Genomic DNA, 26,438 nt, shown 5'->3' with positions numbered 1-26,438 from the left:
AGCGACAAACTAAATAAAAGAAAGAATTAAGCCCAGCTCCTTTCCAGGGTGCAGCGTCACCGCGGACACTTGAAACCAACCCCCCACGCCTGCTTCTGCAGCCATTTCCCCTCAGAAAACGGCATTTTTGATGCTCAAAACCTCCCCGAGGCTTCCTGCCAGCACCCAGCCGCAGGCAGCCCCTCAGGAGCCCTCAGCATTCCCCTTTAACTTCAGCCAGATGCCCGAGCAGGGGCCCTGCTGAGGGGCTGGGGACAGCTGGGGCCGACCCTTCCCCTCCGCTGGCTCTGAGGCCACAGGGCTGGGCCCCGGCGGGAGCGGCCTTGCTCTCCTCAGCCGGAGGGAGACCGGCGGTGCCGGCTTCCCCGCTCCGCTAGGCCTAACGGCGCCGGGGTGCGCTCCAGGCCTTTCCCTCAGCTAAGCCCAAACCGCTCCGCAGGCTGGCAGCGAGCGGCTCCCGCTCCGCCAGCCCCGGCCCTGACGCCCAGCGGCGCTCGCCCCACCCCTGCCGGCCGCCCCCCGCCCCGGAGCACCTCCCACCTTGGGCCGCTTCCCGCCGCCGCCGCAGGGACTGGGCGGGGAGGAGGGCTTGGCGGGGGGGGGAAGACGCTCGGTTTCCATGGCGACGGCGGCCGGCGCGGGCTGCCGTCAGGCGCGGCGGCTTTACGCCAGGAGCCCCAGGCGCGGGCTGCCGCCAGGCGCGGCGGCTTTACGACAGCCGCCTGTCAGCTGCTGCCCGCACCGGCTGCGGGCGAGCGACGGCGGCGGCGCCGCTCCGCGCCCCGGCAGCCTCCCTCCCAGCGCCCCCCAGCAGCCCGCCGGGCACAGGTGAGCGCTCACCGCCTACCGGCAGCCTCCGGGCGGCCTTCCCGCAGGACGGATCGGCGGTGTCGGTGCTTAGCGGGGCTCGGTGCCGGCCCCGGGGAGCTACCGGAGGCCCCGGTGAAGGCCGCGAGATTGTGCGGGAGGCGGCGGAGGCTGCCCCGGGGGCGGCGGAGAGTCCCCGGGGTGCGGGGGTGGCGGTAGCGGGGAGAGGAGCAGCGAGGATGTTGTGCCCCGGGAGGAGGCAGCCAGGCACGGAACCGGCAGCGGCGGCACCGGGGGTGGCTCTCACGGGGCTCGGGGAAGGCTGCCGAGCCTCCCGGACAGCTCCTCAGCGGCCTTCGGGTGCCGACGAAGGCTCAAAGCGGGGCCCGGGGGTGGCTTGGATGTGGCATGGAGGCCGGGGGCTGGCTCTCCAGGGGCTCGGGGGGGGGTCGGGAGGGTGCCGGAGGGTTGAGCACAGCAGGTTGGGAATCCCTGGGGCCAAAAGGTCAGGAGCGGAGCTTTGGTTAGTCCTGGAGCAGCTGGGGCAGGAGGCTGGGCCCTGGCTAACTCCTGGGTTGGAATCTCCTGCCCCCGGCTCCAGTTGGGCGCCCAAGAGGAGTTCAGTCCCAGCTGAGGTCAGCTCTGCCCTGCTGACAGCCCCGGGGGGGTTGGAGGAGGGGAGGGCAAAAGTGGAGAGGGCTGAAGGGAAGTGAGGAGAGGATGGAAGAGAGGAGAGGATGGAAGTGGAGGAGAGGATGGAAGGGAGGAGAGGATGGAAGGGAGGAGAGGATGGAAGTGAGGAGAGGATGGAAGGGAGGAGAGGATGGAAGGGAGGAGAGGATGGAAGGGAGGAGAGGATGGAAGGGAGGAGAGGATGGAAGTGGAGGAGAGGATGGAAGGGAGGAGAGGATGGAAGGGAGGAGAGGATGGAAGGGAGGAGAGGATGGAAGAGAGGAGGGGATGGAAGTGAGGAGGGGATGGAAGGGAGGAGGGGATGGAAGTGAGGAGAGGATGGAAGTGGAAGTGAGGAGGGGATGGAAGAGAGGAGGGGATGGAAGTGAGGAGAGGATGGAAGTGGAAGTGAGGAGGGGATGGAAGAGAGGAGGGGATGGAAGTGAGGAGGGGATGGAAGAGAGGAGGGGATGGAAGAGAGGAGAGGATGGAAGTGAGGAGAGGATGGAAGTGAGGAGGGGATGGAAGTGAGGAGAGGATGGAAGTGAGGAGGGGATGGAAGTGAGGAGGGGATGGAAGAGAGGAGAGGATGGAAGTGAGGAGGGGATGGAAGTGAGGAGAGGATGGAAGTGAGGAGAGGATGGAAGTGGAAGAGAGGAGGGGATGGAAGAGAGGAGGGGATGGAAGTGAGGAGGGGATGGAAGTGAGGAGGGGATGGAAGTGAGGAGAGGATGGAAGTGAGGAGAGGATGGAAGTGGAAGAGAGGAGGGGATGGAAGAGAGGAGGGGATGGAAGAGAGGAGGGGATGGAAGTGAGGAGGGGATGGAAGTGAGGAGGGGATGGAAGTGAGGAGGGGATGGAAGTGAGGAGAGGATGGAAGAGAGGAGAGGATGGAAGGGAGGAGAGGATGGAAGGGAGGAGAGGATGGAAGAGAGGAGAGGATGGAAGTGGAAGTGAGGAGGAGATGGAAGAGAGGAGGGGATGGAAGTGAGGAGGGGATGGAAGTGAGGAGAGGATGGAAGTGAGGAGAGGATGGAAGTGGAAGGGAGGAGAGGATGGAAGAGAGGAGAGGATGGAAGGGAGGAGAGGATGGAAGGGAGGAGAGGATGGAAGAGAGGAGAGGATGGAAGTGAGGAGGGGATGGAAGAGAGGAGAGGATGGAAGGGAGGAGAGGATGGAAGGGAGGAGAGGATGGAAGAGAGGAGAGGATGGAAGGGAGGAGAGGATGGAAGGGAGGAGAGGATGGAAGTGAGGAGGGGATGGAAGTGGAAGTGAGGAGGGGATGGAAGAGAGGAGGGGATGGAAGTGGAAAGGAGAGGAGCTGCAGGGCTCCATTGAAGGCCTCCAAGCAGAGCTCCAAGGCTCAGAAGGTCTTCCCTCAGCCCCCTCCAGGCTGCCCAAGGTCCCTCAGCTGCCCTCCTCCAGCCTGGCCGTGGCCCTGGGGCTGCTTTGCCTTCTCCGGGCCGGTTTGGGTGGCTCCAGCTGGAGCCCTTCTGCTGCGGGGGAGTTCTGTTCCCTGACGCTGTGGTGGCTCTGAGCCAGGCTCTGAGCCAGGCTCTGAGCCAGCCTTGGCCTCGGGCCACAGGAGGCTTTCTCCATCTCCTGGGTGCCCAGCACGCCGAGGAGCTCCTCGGTGGGGCTCCTGGGTGGGGGGCAGGAACCTGGGGTGGGCTGGGCTGGGAGGCAGCCTCGGGGCCAGCAGTGGGGTGGGGTCAAGCACCTTTCCCCCCTGCTGGCAGGCAGGATGGCAGGGAACAGCCTGGTGCTGCCCATCGTGCTGTGGGGGCGCCGAGCCCCCACCCACTGCATCTCCAGCCTGCTGCTGCTGGAGGAGGCCTCGGTGGTGGTCACCGGCTGCCACGACGGCCAGATCTGCCTCTGGGACCTTGGCCCTGGCCTGCAGGTCAGCCCTGCCTGCCCCTGCCCTGCCTGCCCCTGCCCTGCATGCCCCTGCCTGCCCTGCCTGCCCCTGCCTGCCCTGCCCTGCCCTGCCCTGCCCTGCCTGCCCTGCCCTGCCTGCCCCTGCCCTGCCTGCCCTGCCCTGCCTGCCCTGCCCTGCCCTGCCCTGCCTGCCCCTGCCTGCCCTGCCTGCCCTGCCTGCCCCTGCCTGCCCCTGCTTCCCCTGCCTGCCCTGCCTGCCCTGCCTGCCCCTGCCCTGCCTGCCCCTGCCCTGCCTGCCCTCTCAACACCTGCCTGCCCCTCTCCCCCTTCTCCTCCCCCCCCCTTCTCCTCCCCCCCCTTCTCCTCTCCCCCTTCTCCTTCCCCCCTTCTCCTCTCCCCCCCTTCTCCTCTCCCCCCCTTCTCTCCCCCCCTTCCCCCCTTGCTCTCCTCCCCGTCCCCCCTTCCCCTCTCTCGGCGCCCAGGCCCCCGCTGCCTGCGGTGCCGGCGTGGCGCCGGTGGCGGCGCTAACGAGCGCGTCCCTCGCCTGCCGGCAGCTCCAGCCCCGGGCGCTGCTCTTCGGTCACACAGCCTCAGTCACCTGCCTGGCCCAGGCCTCCTGCTGCAGCGCTGAGAGGCAGCAGGTGGTGAGCGCCGCCGAGAGCGGGTGAGAGCCCCCGGCCCCCCCCCGGCCCTCTGGACCCCCCTCAGCCATCCCCATGGCCCTCTGGACCCCCTCCAGCCCCCCATCGCCCTCTGGACCCCCTCCAGCCCCCCCCATGGCCCTCTGGACCCCCTCCAGCCCCCCCCATGGCCCTCTGGACCCCCTCCAGCCCACCCCATGGCCCTCTAGATCCCCTCCAGCCCCCCCCATGGCCCTCTAGATCCCCTCCAGCCCCCCCCATGGCCCTCTAGATCCCCTCCAGCCCCCCCCGTGGCCCTCTGGACCCCCTCCAGCCCCCCCCATGGCCCTCTGGACCCCCTCCAGCCCCCCCCATGGCCCTCTAGATCCCCTCCAGCCCCCCCCAGGGCCCTCTGGACCCCCTCCAGCCCCCCCCATGCCTCCAAGGCATGAGTGAGACTCCCAGATGCCCTCTGAGCTGTCACTGTCTTGGTGCTCCTCAAGTCCTGAGGCCCTTGGAGGCCCTGAGCTGCTTCCTTTGGTGTGCCAGGGAGATGTGCCTGTGGGACATCAGCGATGGCAGGTGCCTGGAGTTCACCAAGCTGGCCTGCACCCACACTGGCATCCAGGTCAGCCCTGGGGGGAGGGCTTCAGAAGGCTTCCCAGGGGGCAGCAGGTGACCCTCAGGGGGCAGCAAGGACCTCCTGAGGTCATCTTGGCCACCCCCACCGAGGGCATCACCAAGCAGAGCCCCAAGGGGGCCCTGGAAGGGCTCCAGGGATGGGGCCTGAGGCACAGCCCTGGGCAGCTTACTCTGGGGGTGGGAAGGGGGGGAGGTAACGGGGGGCTTAAAGGGGGGGCTTTAAAGGGGGTGCTTAAGGGGTGCCCCCTGCTTGCAGTTCTACCAGCTGGCAGCTGGCAGCCAGTGGGAGGGGAGGCTGCTGTGCCACGGCCACTACCCAGAGATCCTGGTGCTGGATGCCAGCAGCCTGGAAGTTCTCTACTCTCTGGTGTCCAAGATCTCTCCTGACTGGATCAGCTCCATGACCATCATCAAGTCCAGCAGGACACAAGGTAGTTAAGCAGCTCTGGGGCTGCTGCAGGCTCCTTCTGGGAGGGGGCAAAACCCTTCTCAACCTCTCGAGGAACCTGGGGAGGGAGGTGGAAGGCAGCTCCTGGAGAGCTTTGCCTCTGGCTGAAGAGATTTCTCATGCACCCCCTGGCTCCTGGTGCTCTCCTTGTGCTCACCACGTCTGTGTCCCCCAGAGGACACCGTGGTGGCAGTGTCTGTGACTGGCATCCTGAAGGTCTGGATCCTCACCTCGGAAGCTAACCGACTGCAGGTGAGCAAGGCTTGGGCTGAGGGGCCTGCAGGGCATGGATGGGCTGGCAGGGCATGGATGGGCTGGCAGGGGCCTGCAGGGCATGGCTGGGCTGGCAGGGGCCTGCAGGGCATGGCTGGGCTGGCAGGGCATGGATGGGCTGGCAGGGCATGGATGGGCTGGCAGGGGCCTGCAGGGCATGGATGGGCTGGCAGGGGCCTGCAGGGCATGGATGGGCTGGCAGGGGCCTGCAGGGCATGGATGGGCTGGCAGGGGCCTGTAGGGCATGGATGGGCTGGCAGGGCATGGATGGGCTGGCAGGGGCCTGCAGGGCATGGATGGGCTGGCAGGGGCCTGCAGGGCATGGATGGGCTGGTAGGGGCCTGCAGGGCATGGATGGGCTGGCAGGGCATGGATGGGCTGGCAGGGCATGGATGGGCTGGCAGGGGCCTGCAGGGCATGGATGGGCTGGTAGGGGCCTGCAGGGCATGGGTGGGCTGGCAGGGGCCTGCAGGGCATGGGATGGGCTGGGAGGGACCTTCAAGCTCCTGGATCCTGCACTGGGTTGGGTCAGACCTCAGAGCTCCTCTGGTTCCAACCCTGCGGCACCCAGGGGCTGAATGCCTCTGAGCTGAGCTGGAGGCTCTGCACTGAAGCCCAGGGCCCTGAGCAGTGAGGCTCTGGGGTGTGCTTTAGGAGCCCAGCCCAGTCTTTGAGGAGGAGTCCAAGCCCATCTACTGCCAGAACTGCCAGAGCATCTCCTTCTGCTCCTTCACCCAGCGCTCGCTGCTCCTCGTCTGCTCCAAGTACTGGAGGGTGAGGCCAGAGCCTGCTCCAAGCCTCCCCATGGGGCTGCAGGCAGCACAGTCAGCCTTTGATGTTCCTACCCCTGCCCTTGGAGCTGCTTCCCCTGCCCTTGGAGCTGCTTCCCCTGCCCTTGGAGCTGCTTCCCCAGCCCTTGGAGCTGCTTCCCCTGCCCTTGGAGCTGCTTCCCCTGCCCTTGGAGCTCCTTCCCCAGCCCTTGGAGCTCCTTCCCCAGCCCTTGGAGCTGCTTCCCCAGCCCTTGGAGCTGCTTCCCCAGCCCTTGGAGCTGCTTCCCCAGCCCTTGGAGCTGCTTCCCCAGCCCTTGGAGCTGCTTCCCCAGCCCTTGGAGCTGCTTCCCCAGCCCTTGGAGCTGCTTCCCCTGCCCTTGGAGCTCCTTCCCCAAGCCCTTGGAGCTGCTTCCCCAGCCCTTGGAGCTGCTTCCCCAGCCCTTGGAGCTGCTTCCCCTGCCCTTGGAGCTGCTTCCCCTGCCCTTGGAGCTGCTTCCCCTGCCCTTGGAGCTCCTTCCCCAGCCCTTGGAGCTCCTTCCCCTGCCCTTGGAGCTCCTTCCCCAGCCCTTGGAGCTGCTTCCCCAAGCCCTTGGAGCTGCTTCCCCAGCCCTTGGAGCTGCTTCCCCTGCCCTTGGAGCTCCTTCCCCAGCCCTTGGAGCTGCTTCCCCTGCCCTTGGAGCTCCTTCCCCAGCCCTTGGAGCTCCTTCCCCTGCCCTTGGAGCTCCTTCCCCAGCCCTTGGAGCTGCTTCCCCAAGCCCTTGGAGCTGCTTCCCCAAGCCCTTGGAGCTGCTTCCCCAGCCCTTGGAGCTGCTTCCCCAGCCCTTGGAGCTGCTTCCCCAGCCCTTGGAGCTGCTTCCCCTGCCCTTGGAGCTGCTTCCCCTGCCCTTGGAGCTGCTTCCCCAAGCCCTTGGAGCTGCTTCCCCTGCCCTTGGAGCTCCTTCCCCAGCCCTTGGAGCTGCTTCCCCTGCCCTTGGAGCTGCTTCCCCTGCCCTTGGAGCTGCTTCCCCAAGCCCTTGGAGCTCCTTCCCCAGCCCTTGGAGCTCCTTCCCCAGCCCTTGGAGCTGCTTCCCCAGCCCTTGGAGCTGCTTCCCCAGCCCTTGGAGCTGCTTCCCCAGCCCTTGGAGCTCCTTCCCCAGCCCTTGGAGCTCCTTCCCCAGCCCTTGGAGCTGCTTCCCCAGCCCTTGGAGCTGCTTCCCCAGCCCTTGGAGCTGCTTCCCCAGCCCTTGGAGCTCCTTCCCCAAGCCCTTGGAGCTGCTTCCCCAGCCCTTGGAGCTCCTTCCCCAGCCCTTGGAGCTCCTTCCCCAGCCCTTGGAGCTGCTTCCCCAGCCCTTGGAGCTGCTTCCCCAGCCCTTGGAGCTGCTTCCCCAGCCCTTGGAGCTGCTTCCCCAGCCCTTGGAGCTCCTTCCCCAGCCCTTGGAGCTGCTTCCCCAAGCCCTTTGAGTTCCCCTTCCCAACTCCTCTTGGAGTTGCCCTCTCCCCAGCCCCTCTCACCCTTCCCTGCTCCCCTGCAGGTCTTTGATGCTGGGGACTATTCCCTGCTGTGCTCAGTCCCAAGTGAGGGCAGCCAGAGCTGGACAGGGGGGGACTTTGTGGCCGCTGACAAAGTGATTGTGTGGACCGAGGACGGCCAGAGCTTCATCTACAAGTTACCAGCCAGGTAAGGCCCAGCCCCCCCGAGCCCTTCCCAGCCCCCTGGAGCCCTGTTGGAGCCCTGGCCGTCTGCTTTGGAGGCCCCTCCCGGCCCCGTGCCGGCCCTGCCGGGCCGGGGTCTGCTCCTGCCCCGAGGCAGGGCTGCGCTGGGTGCAGGATCTGCTGCCTGCTCCCGGCCCCGTGGGGCTGGGGTCTGCTCCTGCCCCGAGGCAGGGCTGCGCTGGGTGCAGGATCTGCTGCCTGCTCCCGGCCCCGTGGCGCCGTGGGGCTGGGGTCTGCTCCTGCCCCGAGGCAGGGCTGCGCTGGGTGCAGGATCTGCTGCCTGCTCCGCGGTGCCGTGGGGCCGGGGTCTCCTCCTGCCCCGAGGCAGGGCTGCGCTGGGTGCAGGATCTGCTGCCTGCTCCGCGGCGCCGTGGGGCCGGGGTCTCCTCCTGCCCCGAGGCAGGGCTGCGCTGGGTGCAGGATCTGCTGCCTGCTCCGCGGTGCCGTGGGGCCGGGGTCTCCTCCTGCCCCGAGGCAGGGCTGCGCTGGGTGCAGGATCTGCTGCCTGCTCCCGGCCCCGTGGCGCCGTGGGGCTGGGGTCTGCTCCTGCCCCGAGGCAGGGCTGCGCTGGGTGCAGGATCTGCTGCCTGCTCCGCGGCGCCGTGGGGCTGGGGTCTCCTCCTGCCCCGAGGCAGGGCTGCGCTGGGTGCAGGACCTGCTGCCTGCTCCGCGGTGCCGTGGGGCTGGGGTCTCCTCCTGCCCCGAGGCAGGGCTGCGCTGGGTGCAGGATCTGCTGCCTGCTCCCGGCCCCGTGGCGCCGTGGGGCCGGGGTCTGCTCCTGCCCCGAGGCAGGGCTGCGCTGGGTGCAGGATCTGCTGCCTGCTCCGCGGCGCCGTGGGGCTGGGGTCTGCTCCTGCCCCGAGGCAGGGCTGCGCTGGGTGCAGGATCTGCTGCCTGCTCCCCGCCAGCTGCCTGCCGGCCAGCGACTCCTTCCGCCGGGACGTGGGGAAGGCCCTGGAGAGCCCGATCCCGCCGCTGCTCTCCAGCGTGCTGGACAGGGCACACGAGCAGGTGACAGAGGGGGCGCTGCTGGGGCTGCCCTGCCACCCCCCCCCCTTTCCCCTTCCCTCCTCCCCTCCCTCACCAGCCCTTCCTCTCTCCCTGCCAGCTGCTGATCTGCCCCCCCGTGACTCGATTCTTCCACGGGCAGAGGGCTCTGCCCTGCCAGCTGCTGCTGCAGGGAGACTCCTCGGGCAGGCTGAGCATCTGGAGCGTGCCTGAGGCTCTGGAGCGGCAGGAGCCTGCTACAGGTAGGGATGGTCCCCAGGGACTGGGGCCTGGCCCCCTGCAGCTCCCTGCCAACCCGACCTAGGAGCCTGTGCTCTGGGAGCTCCCTTCCACCCCAACCCCTTCCATGGCCTTGCAGCTCCCTTCCAATCCAACCCATTCCACGACTCCATGGCCTTGCAGCTCCCTTCCAACCCCTTCCATGGCCTTGCAGCTCCCTGCCAACCCATTCCATGACTCCATGGCCTTGCAGCTCCCTTCCAACCCCTTCCATGGCCTTGCAGCTCTCTGCCATCCCATTCCATGACTCCATGGCCTTGCAGCTCCCTTCCAATCCATTCCATTCCATGACTCCATGGCCTTGCAGCTCCCTTCCAATCCATTCCATTCCATGACTCCATGGCCTTGCAGCTCCCTGCCAACCCCTTCCATGGCCTTGCAGCTCCCTTCCAACCCCTTCCATGGCCTTGCAGCTCCCTCCCGCCGCCTTCCCCCCTGCCACCTGGTCTCTGTGTGCCGCAGGGCTGCCCAGCAGCAGGTCGCTGTCGCTGCAGGAGGCGTTCGACGGGCTGCGGCCGGCGGGGATCATTGACCAGCTGAGCACGGCAGGGGGCGCTGCGGAGCCGCTGCAGGTCACGGCCAGCGTCTACATCCCGGCGCACGGGCGGCTGGTGTGCGGCCGCCACGACGGCAGCGTCGTCATCGTCCCTGCCACCCAGACGGCCATCGTGCAGCTGCTGCGGGGGGAGCACACGCTGCGCAGAGGTGACCCTGCCGGCCCCCAGCCCCCCGGCCCGGCCCTCGGGCCCTGCTCTGCCCCTCTGCTGCCTCCCTGTCCCTTACCTGCTTGCTCAGATGGTGCTGGGTGAGAGGTTGGGTTTGGTGATCTCCAAGGTCTTTTCCAACCTGGTTAATTCTACTCTATCCTATTCTATTACCTGGCTCCCTGTCCCCCTCCTTGCCTGTCCCCCTGTCCCCCTCCTTGCCTGTCCCCCTGTCCCCCTCCTTGCCTGTCCCCCTCTCCCCCTCCTTTCCTGTCCCCCTCTCCCCCTCCTTTCCTGTCCCCCTCTCCCCCTCCATTCCTGTCCCACTCTCCCCCTCCATTCCTGTCCCACTCTCCCCCTCCATTCCTGTCCCACTCTCCCCCTCCATTCCTGTCCCCCCTCCCCCTCTCCCCCTCCATTCCTGTCCCACTCTCCCCCTCCATTCCTGTCCCACTCTCCCCCTCCATTCCTGTCCCCCCTCCCCCTCTCCCCCTCCATTCCTGTCCCCCCCTTTTCCCCTCCTTTTCCACCCCACTCTTCCCAGCCTTCCCTATTTCTATCTTGCTCCTGTCCCCTTTTCCCCTCTGCTCCCCCTGCCCCCTCCTGCCCCCTCCCCCTGCACCCCTCCTCTCCTCTGTGCCCTCTTCCCCCCGCGCCACAGCTGACGTGCCGGCGCTCTGTCGCCCCCTGCAGGCTGGCCGCCGCACCGCACGCTGCGAGGCCACCGGAACAAGGTCACCTGCCTGCTGTACCCGCACCAGGTGGCGGCTCGCTACGACCAGCGCCTGCTGCTCTCGGGCGGGGTGGACTTCTCCGTCATCCTCTGGGACATCTTCTCCGGGGAGCTCAAGCACAGCTTCTGCGTGCACGGGGGGGAGGTCACCCAGCTGCTGGTGCCCCCCGACAGCTGCAGCGTGAGTGGGGCCCGCCCCGGGGGCGGCCCCGCCGCAGGGACGCCGCTCTCCCTTGCCCTGCCCTTCCCTTTCCCCCCTTCCCTTCTCTTCCCTTTCCCCCCTTCCCTTCTCTTCCCTTTCCCCCCTTCCCTTCTCTTCCCTTTGCCCCTGGGCTTCCCCCTGGGCTTCCCCCCTTCCCTTCTCTTCCCTTTCCCCCCTTCCCTTCTCTTCCCTTTTCCCCCTTCCCTTCTCTTCCCTTTTCCCCCTTCCCTTCTCTTCCCTTTCCCCCCTTCCCTTCTCTTCCCTTTTCCCCCTTCCCTTCTCTTCCCTTTCCCCCTGGGCTTCCCCCTGGGCTTCCCCCCTTCCCTTCTCTTCCCTTTCCCCCCTTCCCTTCACGTCCCTTTCCCCCCTTCCCTTCTCTTCCCCTTTCCCCCCTGCCCTTCTCTTCCCCTTTCCCCCCTTCCCTTCTCTTCCCCTTTCCCCCCTCCCTTCTCTTCCCTTTCCCCCCTTCCCTTCTCTTCCCTTTCCCCCCTTCCCTTCTCTTCCCTTTCCCCCCTTCCCTTCTCTTCCCTTTCCCCCCTTCCCTTCTCTTCCCTTTCCCCCCTTCTTCTCCTCCTCTCCTTCTCTCTCCCTGCTTCTCCAGGGACATCCTGGATCCTCCACCCCTAAAGGTGTTTAAGGCCATCTTGGATGAGGCCTTGATCTATCTGGGCTGGTGGAGGTGTCCCTGCCCATGGCTGGGGTTGGAACTGGGTGCTCTTGAAGGTCCCTTCCATCCCACCCCATTCCATGCCCTTCCAGCTCCCTTCCAGCCCAACCCATTCCATGCTTCCCTCATCCTGACCTGAACCCAACCGCGCAGAGGTCGTCCTCAGAGCCCTTTCTTCTCCTCCTGCCCTCAGGCCCGAGTGCAGCACTGCATCTGCTCCGTGGCCAGTGACCACTCGGTGGCGCTGCTGAGCCTGCGGGAGAAGAAGTGCATCATGCTGGCGTCCCGCCACCTCTTCCCCATCCAGGTCATCAAGTGGAGGCCTTCTGACGACTACCTGGTGGTGGGCTGCTCAGATGGCTCTGTCTACGTCTGGCAGATGGACACCGGTGAGCTGCCTGCCCTGGGGCCGCGGGCGTGCTTCGCTGGGCCTTGCCTGCTGGCCTGAGTGGCTGGCTGGAGGCCCTGGGGGCTGGCTTGGGGGTCTTGCTTGGGGGTCTCGAGTCTCTTCTGGGTTGCCCAGCTGGGCTCTGGGCGTTCTCTGGGCGCTCTCTGGGCGCCTGGCTTGGGGCCCCTGGCCGCTGGAGGCCCGCTGAGGGCTCGTGGGCGGCTCCTGCCCCCGCCAGGTGCCCTGGACCGCTGTGTGATGGGCATCACGGCGGTGGAGATCCTGAGCGCCTGCGACGAGGCGGTGCCGGCCGCCGTGGACGCCCTCAGCCACCCCGCGGTCAACCTGAAGCAGGCCATGACCCGGCGCAGCCTGGCCGCCCTCAAGAACGTCGCCCACCAGAAGCTCCAGACCCTGGCCACTAACCTGCTGGCTTCTGAAGCCTCTGACAAGGTGGGGGGGGGGGGGGGGGGCTGGGCTGGGGGCTGGAGCCCCCTTGGTGGTGGCCACCAAATGCTCCTCACCTGAAGGGCTCTGAAGGTTGGGTTGGAAGGGAGCCTCAGGGCCGTGGGATGGGCTGGGAGGGAGCCCCAGGGCCGTGGGATGGGCTGGGAGGGAGCCCCAGGGCCGTGGGATGGGCTGGGAGGGAGCCTCAGGGCCAGGGCCGGGCTGGGAGGGAGCCTCAGGGCCAGGGCCGGGCTGGGAGGGAGCCCCAGGGCTGGGCTGGGAGGGAGCCCCAGGGCCAGGGCCGGGCTGGGAGGGAGCCCCAGGGCCAGGGCTGGGAGGGAGCCCCAGGGCCAGGGCTGGGCTGGGAGGGAGCCTCAGGGCCAGGGCCGGGCTGGGAGGGAGCCCCAGGGCCAGGGCCGGGCTGGGAGGGAGCCCCAGGGCCGGGCTGGGCTGGAGCCCCAGGGCCGGGCTGGGAGGGAGCCCCAGGGCCGGGCTGGGAGGGAGCCCCAGGGCCAGGGCTGGGAGGGAGCCCCAGGGCCGGGCTGGGAGGGAGCCTCAGGGCCAGGCTGGGAGGGAGCCTCAGGGCCAGGGCCGGGCTGGGAGGGAGCCCCAGGGCCGGGCTGGGAGGGAGCCCCAGGGCTGGGCTGGGAGGGAGCCCCAGGGCTGGGCTGGGAGGGAGCCCCAGGGCCGGGCTGGGAGGGAGCCCCAGGGCTGGGCTGGGAGGGAGCCCCAGGGCCGGGCTGGGAGGGAGCCCCAGGGCCAGGGCCGGGCTGGGAGGGAGCCCCAGGGCCAGGGCCGGGCTGGGAGGGAGCCCCAGGGCCAGGGCCGGGCTGGGAGGGAGCCCCAGGGCTGGGCTGGGAGGGAGCCCCAGGGCCAGGGCTGGGAGGGAGCCCCAGGGCCAGGCTGGGAGGGAGCCCCAGGGCCGGGCTGGGCTGGAGCCCCAGGGCCGGGCTGGGCTGGAGCCCCAGGGCCGGGCTGGGCTGGAGCCCCAGGGCCAGGCTGGGAGGGAGCCCCAGGGCCGGGCTGGGCTGGAGCCCCAGGGCCGGGCTGGGAGGGAGCCCCAGGGCTGGGCTGGGAGGGAGCCCCAGGGCCAGGGCCGGGCTGGAGCCCCAGGGCCAGGGCTGGGCTCGGCAGGGTCTCCGGGGTGCCGCGTCCTGGCGCGGGTCGGCAGCCCCCTGCCAGCCCGTGCCAAGCTCGCCCTCCCCTCCGCCCTGCCTCCTCCCCAGGGCAGCCTGCCCAAGTACTCTCACGACTCGCTGGTGGTGCAAGGCCTGAAGACCCACGCCAGCGACCCCGACCTGCACGTGCTCTTCTTCGACGTGGAGGCGCTGATCGTCCAGCTGCTGGCCGAGGAGGCCTCCCGGCCCAGCGCCGCCCCGGCCTCCCCCGAGGGCCTGCAGAAGCCTCCCGGCGCCGCCGAGCGGGGCGGCTCCTTCCTGGCCGGCAAGAGGGCGGCCGTCCTCTTCCAGCAGGTGAAGGAGACCATCAAGGAGAACATCAAGGAGCACCTCCTGGACGAGGAAGAGGAGGAGGAGGAGGCCTCGAGGCGGAGGAGGGAGGACGGAGACCCCGAGTACCGCGCCAGCAAATCCAAGCCGCTGACCCTGCTGGAGTACAACCTGACCATGGACACCGCCAAGCTCTTCATGAGCTGCCTGCACGCCTGGGGCCTCAACCCCGGCCTGGACCGGCTCTGCCTGGAGCGGCTGGGCATGCTCAGACCCCACTGCGCCGTCTCCTTCGGGCTGCTCTCCAGGGGCGGCCACATGTCCCTCATGCTCCCCGGCTACAACCAGCCGCTGGGCGAGAGGCCGCCCGAGGGCCCGCCGGGGGGCGCCGAGGGGCTGGGCAAGGGCACCTACAGCGTGTCCAGGGCCGTCACCACCCAGCACCTGCTCTCTGTCATCTCCCTGGCCAACACCCTCATGAGCATGACCAACGCCACCTTCATCGGAGACCACATGAAGAAAGGGCCCAGCAGGTAGGGCAGCGCCTCCCTTGGGCCCCCAGCGCCTCCCTTGGGCCCCCAGCTCCTCCCTTGGGCCCCCAGCTCCTCCCTTGGGCCCCCAACTCCTCCCTTGGGCCCCCACATCCCCACCTGGGCCCCCAGCTCCTCCCTTGGGCCCCCACATCCCCACCTGGGCCCCCAGCTCCTCCCTTGGGCCCCCACATCCCTACCTGGGCCCCCAGCTCCTCCCTTGGGCCCCCACATCCCCACCTGGGCCCCCAGCTCCTCCCTTGGGCCCCCACATCCCCACCTGGGCCCCCAACTCCTCCCTTGGGCCCCCACATCCCCACCTGGGCCCCCAGCTCCTCCCTTGGGCCCCCACATCCCCACCTGGGCCCCCAGCTCCTCCCTTGGGCCCCCACATCCCCACCTGGGCCCCCAGCTCCTCCCTTGGGCCCCCACATCCCCACCTGGGCCCCCAGCTCCTCCCCTGGTCTCTCCCCCAGGGGCTTTGATGTGGTCCATGGGGGTGAAACCCCTCAGGCCCTAGGTGGTCCCAAGTCCATTCCTTCTTTCCCCTCCCCTTCTGCCTCCCCTCCAGGCCTCCCCGCCCAGGCACTCCGGAGATGGCCAAGGTGAAGGCTGCTGCTGCCCTCTCCAGCCCCACAGCCCAAGGCCAGATCAAGCAAGGTACCAAGGGCTGGGCTGGGCTGGGCTGGACTGGGCTGGAGGAGAACTTGGACAGCAGGCAGGGGGAGACCTTTTTTGCCTCCAGGGAGAAGCTTTTAAGCTCCAGGGAGACTCTTGAATTCCAGGGAGAGACTTTAAGGCACCAGGGAGAGACCTTAGGCTCCAGGGGGAGACTTTTGGGGTTCCAGGGCTGGACTTTTAGGGTCCAAGGAGGCTTTTTCTGGGGGTTGTGTTTCCCCCCCCAGTCTTTCTGCTCCACCAAGCAGCTTCCCTTCCCCTCCAGGAGGCTGAGCTGCCCCCCAGTGCCCTCTGGCCCTGTCCCCTGTGCCAGCAGCAGTGAGCAAAGCAGCTGTGAGTGCAGATGTCCCCCCCGGGGGGGTGCCCAAAGGAGCAAGCAGGCAGCAGGAGACAATGGCTCAGGAGCTTGGAGCCATTGTTGGGCTGCACAAAAGGAGGAAAGGATTAAAGTTGGGAGCTGCTGCTGCTGCAGGACATCTGCTGGGGGCTCTGGAGGCAGTGCTGAGCTCCTCAGCTCCATCCAGGAGGAGCTGGGAAGCTGTTTCTGGGCTGCTGGGGGGAGCAGAAAGGCTTCAGTCCGGCTTGGCTCTGCTCCTTTGGCACCCAGGGGTGATGCTGCTCCTGGCAGGGGGCTTTAGGCCAGGCTTAAAGTGTTTGTGTGTGGGAAGGAGGTGGGCAGCAGGGTGACAGACGGGACAGGCCTGGGGTGGAAGGGGTAGGAAGGGGCAGGGGGAGATGCAGACCTGGCCTAAAGGTGGGGAGAAGAAGCAGAAGTGCTGGAGTTCAGATTGAGGCCAAGCTGGGGTGAAGATTGGGGGTCAGGCTGGGGTTAAAGTTGGGACCAAGGTGGGCTTAAATGGGGTTAAAATTGGGGCCAAGCTGGGGTTAAACTTGGAAGCCAAGCTGGGTTTAAAATAGATGAGAAATCAAACTAGGTTTAAAACAGGGGCTCAAACTGGTGCCCATTTAAGCTGAGTCTCAAACAGGTGGCTCTGCTGGTGCCTCCCTGTCCCTCTCCAGCTCTCTGTCTTCTGCTGGCTCCTCCTCCAGCCTAGCTTTGGTTTTTCACTTCCTCATCACCACCTTCCTCCAGCTTTGGGTTCCCAGCCCTTAGTGCCACTACTTCTGGGGCTCAGGAGTTTCTCTCCTCCCTTTCCTCTGGGGCTGAGGAGTTTCCTCTCTCTGGGGCTCAGGAGTTTCTCTCCTCCCTCTCCTCTGGGGCTGAGTTTCCTCTCTCTGGGGCTCAGGAGTTTCTCTCCTCCCTCTCCTCTGGGGCTGAGTTTCCTCTCTCTGGGGCTCAGGAGTTTCTCTCCTCCCTCTCCTCTGGGGCTGAGTTTCCTCTCTGGGGCTCAGGAGTTTCTCTCCTCCCTCTCCTCTGGGGCTGAGTTTCCTCTCCTCTGGGGCTGAGTTTCCTCTCTCTGGGGCTGAGTTTCCTCTCTCTGGGGCTCAGGAGTTTCTCTCCTCCCTCTCCTCTGGGGCTGAGTTTCCTCTCTGGGGCTCAGGAGTTTCTCTCCTCCCTCTCCTCTGGGGCTGAGTTTCCTCTCCTCTGGGGCTGAGTTTCCTCTCTCTGGGGCTGAGTTTCCTCTCTCTGGGGCTCAGGAGTTTCTCTCCTCCCTCTCCTCTGGGGCTGAGTTTCCTCTCTCTGGGGCTCAGGAGTTTCTCTCCTCCCTCTCCTCTGGGGCTGAGGAGTTTCCTCTCTGGGGCTCAGGAGTTTCTCTCCTCCCTCTCCTCTGGGGCTGAGTTTCCTCTCTCTGGGGCTCAGGAGTTTCTCTCCTCCCTCTCCTCTGGGGCTGAGTTTCCTCTCTCTGGGGCTCAGGAGTTTCTCTCCTCCCTCTCCTCTGGGGCTGAGTTTCCTCTCTCTGGGGCTCAGGAGTTTCTCTCCTCCCTCTCCTCTGGGGCTGAGTTTCCTCTCTCTGGGGCTCAGGAGTTTCTCTCCTCCTTCTCCTCTCTCTTTTTATTTTGTCTTTTGATTTTTTTTTGTTGTCTCTCTCTCCTCCTTCTCTTCTGCAAGCTGCTGCTGCTGTTCCTTCTAGCACTGAAGGTGGCTCTGACTCTGCTCCTCCTTTCCATCCCTGTTTCTTAGTCAATGAAGGTATTTGCTTCCCTCCCTTTCTTTCTACCTCTTTGGCCTTGGACTTCAAGTTGACCTCTCTGGGGGGGGGTTTAGTTTGCCCCCCAAAACCAAGCCACAGCGAGAGGCAAGGAGGAAGGGTTGTGGGGAGCAGGTTGGGCAGCAAGCCAGCTCCCAGCTGCTGGCTCCAAGCTCACCTTGGGCATCTGCTTTGGAGCTGGTGTGGAGCTGGGGTTAAAGAGGACAAGAATAGGTCAATAGGCAGTCTAAAAACGGCCCCAAATTGCCCCCAAACTGGCCCCAAATCCTTCTTTTAGGACCTGTTTCTGTGTGTAGGGAGGATCTTGAAGGGGGTTTTAGAGCTGCAAGGCTAAATAGGCCCAAAATAGGTCCAAAATTGGCCCCAAATCCTCCTTTTAGGGCATTTTCTGTATTTAGTGAGGATCTTGAGGGTCAATTTAAGACTGCAAGGCTAAATTGGCCAAAAATAGGTCCAAAAGTGGCCAAAAATATTTGTTATGGCCCTTTTCTGTATTTAATGAGGATCTTGAGGGGGGATTTTAAGGCTTCAAGGCAAATAGGCCCAAAATTGGCCCCAAATTGGCTAAAAATCCACCTTTTGGGGACCTTTTTCTGTATTTAGTGAGGATGGTGAGGGTGTTCTAAAGGCTGCAGGGTTAAGTAGGCCCAAAATTGGCCCCAAATTGGCCAAAAATCCTTCTCTTAGTACCTCTTTCTGTATGTAGTGAGGATCTTGAGGGGGATTTTAAGGCTGTGAGGCTAAATAGGCCCAAAATAGGCCCAAAATTGGCCAAAAATGGGATAAATATCCATTTTTTAGGACCCTTTTCTGTATGTGCTGAGGATCCTGAGGGGGACTTTCAGGCTGCAAGGTTAAATAGGTCCAAAATTGGCCCAAAATTGGCCAAAAGCCCTTCTTTTAGGAGCCTTTTCTGTATTCAGTGAGCCTCTTGAGGGTCAGTTTAAGGCTGCAAGGCTCAGTAGGACCCAAAACAGGTCCAAAATTGGTCAAAAATCCTTCTTTTGGGACCCTTGTCTGTATGTAGTGAGGATCTTGAGGGGGATTTTCAGGCTGCAAGGCTAAGTATGCCCAACATAGGTCCAACATTGGCCAAAAGTGCTCCTTTTAGGACCTTTTTCTATATTTAGTGAGGATCTTGAGAGGGATTTTATGGCTGCAAGGCTAAATAGGCCCAAAATTGGCTAAAAATCCACCTTTTAGGACCTTTTCCTGTATTTAGTGAGGAGCTTGAGGATGTTCTAAAGGCTGCAGGGTTAAGTAGGCCCAAAATTGGCCCCAAATTGGCCAAAAGTCCTTCTTTTGGGACCCTTTTCTGTATGTAGTGAGGATCTTGAGGGGGGTTTTAAGGCTGTGAGTCTAAGTAGACCAAAAATAGGTCCAAAATTGGCCAAAAATCCTCCTTTTAGGACCTTTTTCTATATTTAGTGAGGATCATGAGGGGGATTGTAAGGCTGCAAGGCTAAATAGGCCCAAAGTTGGCCAAAAATCCTTTTACAGGACCCTTTTCTGTACTTGGTGAGGATCTTGAGGGTCAATTTAAGGCTGCAAGGCAAATAGGCCCCAAATTGGCACTAAATTCGCCCCAAATTGGCTAAAAAGCCCTCTTTTAGGACATTTTTCTGTGTTTAGTGAGGATGTTGAGGGTGTTCTAAAGGCTGCAGGCTTAAGTAGGGCAAAAATTGGCCAAACCCCCTTCTTTTAGGCCCCTTTTCTGTATTTAGTGAGGCTCTTGAGGGGGGTTTTAAGGCTGCAAGGTTAAGTAGGCCCCAAATTGACCCCAAACTGGCCCCATACTGGCCCCAAATCCTGCTTTTAGGACCCTTTCCTGTATCCAGCAAGGACCTGGATGGTGTTTTTAAGGCTGCAAGGTTAAACAGGGCCCAGCTTAGCCCCATGTTGGCCCAAGTCCTTCGCCTAGTCCCTTTTTGCCCTCATCCAAGCTGCCCTGAGCTCGGGGGCCGCAGCTGGGCCCAGCCTGGGCTGCAGCTTTGCTGCCCCCGCAGCAGGGGCTCGACGCTGCGGCGGCTGCCAGCCTGGGGCAGCTCTTTTCCCTCTGCCCCCTCCTCCCTAAGGGCCACCCCGGATCTGCCCTGCCCACGGTGCGGCTTTGTCCCCTTCAGGTGGCTGCTTTCTGACCTTTGCCTCCCTTCCCCCCTGTGTGTGCCCAGGCTGGAGCCAGCTCGCTGCCATGCACTGCGTGATGCTGCCTGACCTGCTGGGGCTGGAGAAGTTCCGACCTCCCCTGCTGGAGATGCTGGCTCGGCGGTGGCAGGACCGCTGCCTGGAGGTCACCCTGGGGCTGCTGGGGGGGGCTGCCTGCTCCCAGGCAGCAGGGTTGGGCCCTGAGAGGCTAAAGATGGAGCAGCCCCCTGGGGAGCTGGGGGAGAGAGGAGCTCCGGGGGGCAGCGGGGGATTCGGAGTTGCCCTCCCCGGGTGGTGACCAAATGATCAAGTCTAGATTGGGTTTCCCTGTGCTTGAGGTGGAGAGGGCTGGGAAAGGGAGCAGGAGGAAGCTCTTCTGAAGGTCTCTCCTTTGGTCCTTTGGCCCTGGGCAGGTGCGGGAAGCTGCCCAGGCCCTGCTGCTGGCCGAGCTGCGGAGGATCGAGCAGGCAGGGCGCAAGGAGACCATCGACGCCTGGGCACCGTACCTGCCCCACTGCATGGACACCGTCATCTCCCGTGAGCCCCTGGCACCCCTGGCACCGCTGGCACCCCTGGCACTGCTGGCACCCCCAGCACCCATGGCACCCCTGGCACCCCCGGCACCCCCAGCACCCCCGGCACCCCCGGCACCCCAGCACCGGGCAAAACAGAGCGGAAAGGAAGGAAACAGGGGGAAAAGAGAGGAAGAAAAGAGAAAGAGATGGGGAAAACAGGGGGGGAAAGAAGGAAATAGAGGGGGAAAGAAGGAAATAGGGAAAATAGAGGGAAAAAAGAAGGAAATAAGGAAAATAGAGAGAAAAAAGATGGGAATAGGGAAAATAGAGGGGGAAAGAAGGAAATGGGGGAAATAGAGGGGAAAAAAGATGGGAATAGGGAAAATAGAGGAAAAAAGAGGGAAATAGGGAAAATAGAGGGGGGAAGGAAGGAAGTAGGGGGAAATAGAGGGGGGGGAATGAAGGAAAGAGAAATAGAGGAAGCTGGTGGCAAATCCCTGCCCTTTGGGTGTCCTTCTCCTTGCCCCTTGCAGCCGGGGTCAGCGCGGAGGCCGCCCAGCCTGGCACTGCCAGCCCGGAGTCCCTGGGCACAGAAGGGAAGTGCCAGGAAGAGGAACACGACCTGGGGGATGATGAGATGGCAGCAGGTGAGGAGCAGGGGCAGCTCCCTTCCACCCCACTCCGTGATTCCATGGCCTCGAAGGTCCCTTCCAGCCCGACCCATTCCCTGATCCTGTGACCCTGAAGAACCTCACAACCTGCTCCCAGCCCTGCTGAGGTCTCTCCTCACCTCTCCTCCTTTCCACCTCCTCCCAGGTTGTCTCTCAGCCCTCCCCCAGCTGAAGAAGGTCTCCACCTCCTACGAGGAGCGGCGGAAGCAGGCCACGGCCATCGTCCTGCTGGGGGTGATTGGGGCAGAGTTTGGAGCTGAGATTGAACCTCCCAAGCTCCTCACCAGGCCAAGGAGCTCCAGCCAGGTCCCAGAGGGCTTTGGTTTGACCAGTGGAGGATCCAACTACTCCCTGGCCAGGCACACCTGTGAGTAACCGGGGAGGATGTGGACCTCCCGCCTGGGGGGTGGGCTGGGGAAGAAAGGGTCCTGAGCTCCATCCCAAATGGCCTTTCCCTGGGGAAGACGAAGGGTTGGGATTTTGAAGCCCAGAGAAGAAGTTCTGGTGGCAACCAACCTTCTCCTCAGCCTCTTTCTTCAGCTCTAAGCTCCAGAGGAGTCCTTCTCTTTCTTCCCCCCCGATGTCTGCCAAGCTTCTCCTGAGCTTCTGGTGTCAGCCAGCTTGCTGGGCCCAGCTTCTCCTTGCTGGGCACCTTGCTCATGAGGTCCCCTTGGTGCCCACGAGGAGGTCTCCATGCCCATGAGGACCCCTTGGTGCCCATGAGTTCCCCTTGCCCACGAGGAGGTCTCCATGCCCATGAGATCTCCTTGGTGCCCAGGGGGTCCCCTCAGTGCCCACAAGGTGCCCTTGCCGCCCCTGATGTTGCCCCTTCTGAGGTCCTCACAGCCACAAAGAGCCCTTGGTGCCCAGCAGGTGCCCTTTGTGCCCGCTGCGAGCTGTGCCCCCTCTGTGTGTGCCCTGCAGGCAAGGCGCTGACGTTCCTGCTGCTGCAGCCGCCCAGTGCCAGGCTGCCCGCCCACAGCACCCTGCGGCGCGCTGCCATCGACCTGGTGGGCAGAGGCTTCACCGTCTGGGAGCCCTACATGGACGTCTCTGCCGTGCTCATGGGGCTGCTGGAGCTCTGTGCCGAGGCTGACAAGCACCTGGCCAAGTAGGTGCCACCTCTGGCCCGCCTGGGCACCGCCTCTGCCCACCTAGGTGCCGCCTCTGCCCACCTCGGTACCCCCTTGCACCGACCAGCTGGTACCAGCTGGCTCCTCTGACCAGAGAGGTGTCCCCTCTGACCCACCAGCTGGCACTTATGCCACCTAGGTGCCACCTGTGCCCATCTAGATACCCCCTCTGACCAACCAGCTGGTGCCACTGGCACCTGGGTGCCGCCTCTGACCACCTGCTTGTCTCCCCTGACCCAGCAGCTGTCCCCTCCGCCCCCCTGAGTGCCCACCCAGCTGCCCCTCCGCCCCACTCTTGCCCTCTCCCTGTGCCCCCCGTGGCTGAGCCACCCTCACCCCATGCCCTCTGCTGCTCCTCCTGGAGGCTGGCACAAACCTCCTGCTCCTCCTGCCCTGGCAGCATCCCCCTGGGCCTGCCCCTGAGCCCGGCCGCCGACTCCGCCCGCTCCGCCCGCCACGCCCTGGCCCTCATCGCCACCGCCCGGCCCCCGGCCTTCATCACCACCATCGCCAGGGAGGTCGGCAGGGGCCACCCGCGGGCACCTGGGCAGCGGGCTGGGCTTGGGAGGGCCACCAGAGGGCATCTGGGGGACGTGGGCTGGGGTGGGGTTGGCTTGGCTTGGCTTGGCTTGGCTTGGGTTTGGTTGGGTTGGAAGGACCTTCAGAGGGCATCCATTGGGGATGGGATAGGATGGGCTGGGATGGGCTGGGTTGGGATGGGCTGGGTTGGGATGGGCTGGGCTGGGATGGGATGGGATAGGATGGGATGGGCCGGGCCGGGCCGGGCCGGGCTGGGCTGGGATGGGATGGGATGGGCCGGGCTGGGCCGGGCTGGGCTGGGCCGGGCTGGGCTGGGATGGGATGGGATGGGCCGGGCTGGGCCGGGCCGGGCCGGGCCGGGCTGGGCCGGGCTGGGCTGGGATGGGATGGGATGGGCTGGGCTGGGCCGGGCCGGGCTGGGCAGGGCTGGGCCGGGCCGGGCTGGGCCGGGCCGGGCCGGGCCGGGCTGGGCTGGGCCGGGCTGGGTTGGGCCGGGCTGGGTTGGGCTGGGCTAGGATGGGCCGGGCCGGGCTGGGCCGGGCTGGGATGGGCCGGGCCGGGCTGGGCCGGGCTGGGCTGGGCCGGGCCGGGCCGGGCTGGGATGGGCTGGGCTGGGCCGGGCTGGGCCGGGCTGGGCCGGGCCGGGCTGGGCCGGGCTGGGCCGGGCTGGGCCGGGCTGGGCTGGGCCGGGCTGGGCCGGGCCGCACTGCCCTGGGCTGGGATGGGCCAGGCTGGGCCGGGCTGGGCCGGGCTGGGCTGGGCTGGGCTGGGCCGGGCCGGGCCGGGCCGGGCTGGGCTGGGCCGGGCCGGGCCGGGCTGCACTGCCCTGGGAGGAGGCCGAGCGGCGGGCTGCCGGCCCCGGTCTCGCGCAGGTGCACCGGCACACGGCGCTGGCGGCCAACACCCAGTCCCAGCAGAACATCCACACCACCACCCTGGCCAGGGCCAAGGGAGAGATCCTCAGGGTGATCGAGATCCTCATCGAGAAGATGCCCACGGACGTGGTGGACCTGCTGGTGGAGGTGAGGCTGGGCCCCCGCCTGCGGCGCGGGCAGGAGCTGGGGGTGCCCAGCTCCACCCTGGGGCACCCTCACCTCCCGCCCCGTGAGCCTGGCGTCCCAGCCGCCGCGGGTCTCTCTCGGCAGGTGATGGACATCATCATGTACTGCCTGGAGGGCTCTCTGGTGAAGAAGAAAGGGCTCCAGGAGTGCTTCCCGGCCATCTGCAGGTCAGCTCCGCAGACTGCCGCGCCTGGGGCCGCCGGGAGAGCTGCTGCCGCGCCCCGGCGGCGGAGCTGGGGCCAGGGTGGCGCTGGGTTGCCGGTGGGACGTGGTCATCTCAGAGGTCTTCTCTGTGGCTGGGTGGCCGTGGAGGCACTGGGTGGTCAGCAGGGCCGTGCTGTCCCCAGGTTCTACATGGTCAGCTACTACGAGAGGAGTCACCGCATCGCCGTGGGCGCTCGCCAGGGCTCGGTGGCTCTCTACGACATCCGGACTGGCAAGTGCCAGGTGAGGGCACCGCTGCCACCTGCTGCTCCTCGGGGGGCCCTGGACATCCTCCCGGACAGGGACCTCCACCTTGGGGCTGGAGATCCTCCTTAAGCTCCTCCTGGGGCCGGAGCTGCTGCAGCTGGGCTGGTGCAGCCTGTGAGCAGGGAGAGGTCACCCGTGCCAGGGAGGGGTGCAGGGAGAGGACACCCGTGCCAGGGAGGGGTGCAGGGAGAGGACACCCGTGCCAGGGAGGGGTGCAGGGAGAGGTCACCCGTGCCAGGGAGGGGTGCAGGGAGAGGACACCCGTGCCAGGGAGGGGTGCAGGGAGAGGACACCCGTGCCAGGGAGGGGTGCAGGGAGAGGTCACCCGTGCCAGGGAGGGGTGCAGGGAGAGGACACCCGTGCCAGGGAGGGGTGCAGGGAGAGGACACCCGTGCCAGGGAGGGGTGCAGGGAGAGGTCACCCGTGCCAGGGAGGGGTGCAGGGAGAGGACACCCGTGCCAGGGAGGGGTGCAGGGAGAGGACACCCGTGCCAGGGAGGGGTGCAGGGAGAGGACACCCGTGCCAGGGAGGGGTGCAGGGAGAGGTCACCCGTGCCAGGGAGGGGTGCAGGGAGAGGACACCCGTGCCAGGGAGGGGTGCAGGAGGTGCTGGCAACCTCCTCCCCCTCTGTGCCCCGCAGACCATCCACGGCCACAAGGGTCCCATCACGGCGGTGGCCTTCGCGCCCGACGGCCGCTACCTGGCCACCTACTCCAACGCCGACAGCCACCTCTGCTTCTGGCAGGTGAGCCTGCCCTGCCCAGCCCTGCCCTGCCCTGCCCAGCCCTGCCCTGCCCTGCCCTGCCCTGCCCAGCCCTGCCCTGCCCTGCCCAGCCCTGCCCTGCCCTGCCCTGCCCTGCCCTGCCCTGCCCTGCCCTGCCCTGCCCAGCACTGCCCTGCCCAGCCCTGCCCAGCCCTGCCCTGCCCAGCCCTGCCCTGCCCAGCCCAGCCCTGCCCAGCCCTGCCCAGCCCAGCCCTGCCCAGCCCTGCCCTGCCCTGCCCAGCCCTGCCCAGCCCTGCCCTGCCCTGCCCTGCCCAGCCCTGCCCTGCCCTGCCCTGCCCTGCCCTGCCCTGCCCTGCCCAGCCCTGCCCTGCCCAGCCCTGCCCAGCCCTGCCCTGCCCTGCCCAGCCCTGCCCTGCCCAGCCCTGCCCAGCCCAGCCCTGCCCTGCCCTGCCCAGCCCTGCCCTGCCCAGCCCTGCCCAGCCCTGCCCTGCCCTGCCCAGCCCTGCCCAGCCCTGCCCAGCCCTGCCCTGCCCAGCCCTGCCCAGCCCAGCCCTGCCCAGCCCTGCCCTGCCCAGCCCTGCCCAGCCCTGCCCTGCCCAGCCCTGCCCAGCCCTGCCCTGCCCTGCCCTGCCCTGCCCTGCCCAGCCCTGCCCAGCACTGCCCTGCCCTGCCCTGCCCAGCCCTGCCCTGCCCAGCCCTGCCCTGCCACGGGCACCTGCGGGCACTGCAGGCACAGCTTGGCCCTCACCCAGCCAGCTTCAGGGCACTGAGTCCAGCCGAACCCACACTGGGTCCCGCTGCCCACGCTGGGTGCCGCTGCCCACGCTGGGTCCCGGTGCCCACGCTGGGTCCCGGTGCCCACGCTGGGTCCCGGTGCCCACGCCGGGTCCCGCTGCCCACGCTGGGTGCCGCTGCCCACGCTGGGTCCCGGTGCCCACGCTGGGTCCCGGTGCCCACGCCGGGTCCCGGTGCCCACGCTGGGTCCCGCTGCCCACACTGGGTCCCGGTGCCCACGCCGGGTCCCGCTGCCCACGCTGGGTGCCGCTGCCCACGCTGGGTCCCGGTGCCCACGCTGGGTGCCGCTGCCCACGCTGGGTCCTGCTGCCCACGCTGGGTGCCACTGCCCACGCTGGGTCCCGGTGCCCACGCTGGGTCCCGGTGCCCACGCTGGGTCCTGCTGCCCACGCTGGGTGCCGCTGCCCACGCTGGGTCCCGGTGCCCACGCTGGGTGCCGCTGCCCACGCTGGGTCCCGCTGCCCACGCTGGGTCCCGGTGCCCACTCTGGGTCCCGCTGCCCACGCTGGGTCCCGGTGCCCACGCTGGGTCCCGGTGCCCACGCTGGGTCCCGGTGCCCACGCTGGGTGCCGCTGCCCACGCTGGGTCCCGCTGCCCACGCTGGGTCCCGGTGCCCACTCTGGGTCCCGCTGCCCACGCTGGGTCCCGGTGCCCACGCTGGGTCCCGGTGCCCACGCTGGGTCCTGCTGCCCACGCTGGGTCCCGGTGCCCACGCTGGGTGCCGCTGCCCACGCTGGGTCCTGCTGCCCACGCTGGGTGCCGCTGCCCACGCTGGGTCCCGGTGCCCACGCCGGGTCCCGGTGCCCACGCTGGGTGCCGCTGCCCACGCCGGGTCCCGGTGCCCACGCTGGGTGCCGCTGCCCAGCCCGGCGCCGCCCCGGCTCGCCCAGCCCCGTGTGCCAGGGGTGCCAGGCTGGCCGTGCCCCCCGCAGATGAACACCTCGCTGCTGGGCACCATCGGCATGCTGAACTCGGCGCCGCAGCTGCGCTGCGTCAAGACCTACCAGGTGCCCCCTGTGCCGCTGGCCTCGCCCGGCCCCCAGGCGGCCCTGCGCCTGGCACGCCTCATCTGGACCTCCAACCGCAACCTCATCCTCATGGCGCACGACGGCAGGGAGCACCGCTTCGTCCTCTAGGTGGGCACCCCCTGGCACCCCGCCCTGGGCCCCCCTGGCACCCTGCCCTGCGCACCCCCTGGCACCCCGCCCTGGGCACCCCCTGGCACCCTGCCCTGCACACCCCCTGGCACCCTGCCCTGCGCACCCCCTGGCACCCAGCCCTGGGCACCCCCTGGCACCCCGCCCTGGGCACCCCCTGGCACCCTGCCCTGCGCACCCCCTGGCACCCCGCCCTGGGCCCCCCCTGGCACCCAGCCCTGGGCAC

General features: G+C 66.6%; 1 protein-coding gene across 1 annotated transcript; it reads left to right on the top strand.

Annotated features, from left to right (window-relative positions):
- The first annotated feature begins 741 nt into the window (after positions 1-741).
- WDR7 (WD repeat domain 7) lies at positions 742-26,191 on the top strand. The gene is made up of 28 exons (XM_054179287.1): positions 742-828; positions 3,219-3,382; positions 3,915-4,024; positions 4,530-4,608; positions 4,879-5,053; positions 5,246-5,322; positions 5,998-6,117; positions 7,625-7,770; positions 8,714-8,816; positions 8,914-9,055; positions 9,555-9,797; positions 10,490-10,710; positions 11,592-11,787; positions 12,025-12,239; positions 13,460-14,214; positions 14,783-14,871; positions 16,901-16,981; positions 19,172-19,290; positions 19,559-19,682; positions 20,194-20,307; positions 20,477-20,698; positions 21,256-21,442; positions 21,865-21,982; positions 22,877-23,026; positions 23,150-23,232; positions 23,413-23,512; positions 24,177-24,281; positions 25,988-26,191. Exons 2-28 carry the CDS (start codon positions 3,224-3,226, stop codon positions 26,189-26,191), a joined length of 4,437 nt encoding a protein of 1,478 aa, XP_054035262.1. The 5' UTR covers positions 742-828; positions 3,219-3,223.
- Positions 26,192-26,438: the final 247 nt, after the last annotated feature.

The sequence above is a fragment of the Dryobates pubescens genome (genome assembly GCF_014839835.1).
Source record: "Dryobates pubescens isolate bDryPub1 chromosome Z unlocalized genomic scaffold, bDryPub1.pri SUPER_Z_unloc_1, whole genome shotgun sequence".
NCBI lineage: Eukaryota > Metazoa > Chordata > Aves > Piciformes > Picidae > Dryobates > Dryobates pubescens.
This window is presented reverse-complemented; position numbering and strand designations above follow the sequence as displayed.

What these genes read in the sequence shown, in the direction of transcription:
- WDR7 (XM_054179287.1), top strand. Translation starts at nt 3,224, where the DNA reads ATGGCAGGGAACAGCCTGGTGCTGCCCATCGTGCTGTGGGGGCGCCGA. An exon ending in CAAGTCCAGCAGGACACAAG is followed by an intron (nt 5,054 to 5,245) that starts GTAGTTAAGCAG and finishes TGTGTCCCCCAG; the next exon opens with AGGACACCGTGGTGGCAGTG. An exon ending in TGCCCCCCGACAGCTGCAGC is followed by an intron (nt 10,711 to 11,591) that starts GTGAGTGGGGCC and finishes TCCTGCCCTCAG; the next exon opens with GCCCGAGTGCAGCACTGCAT.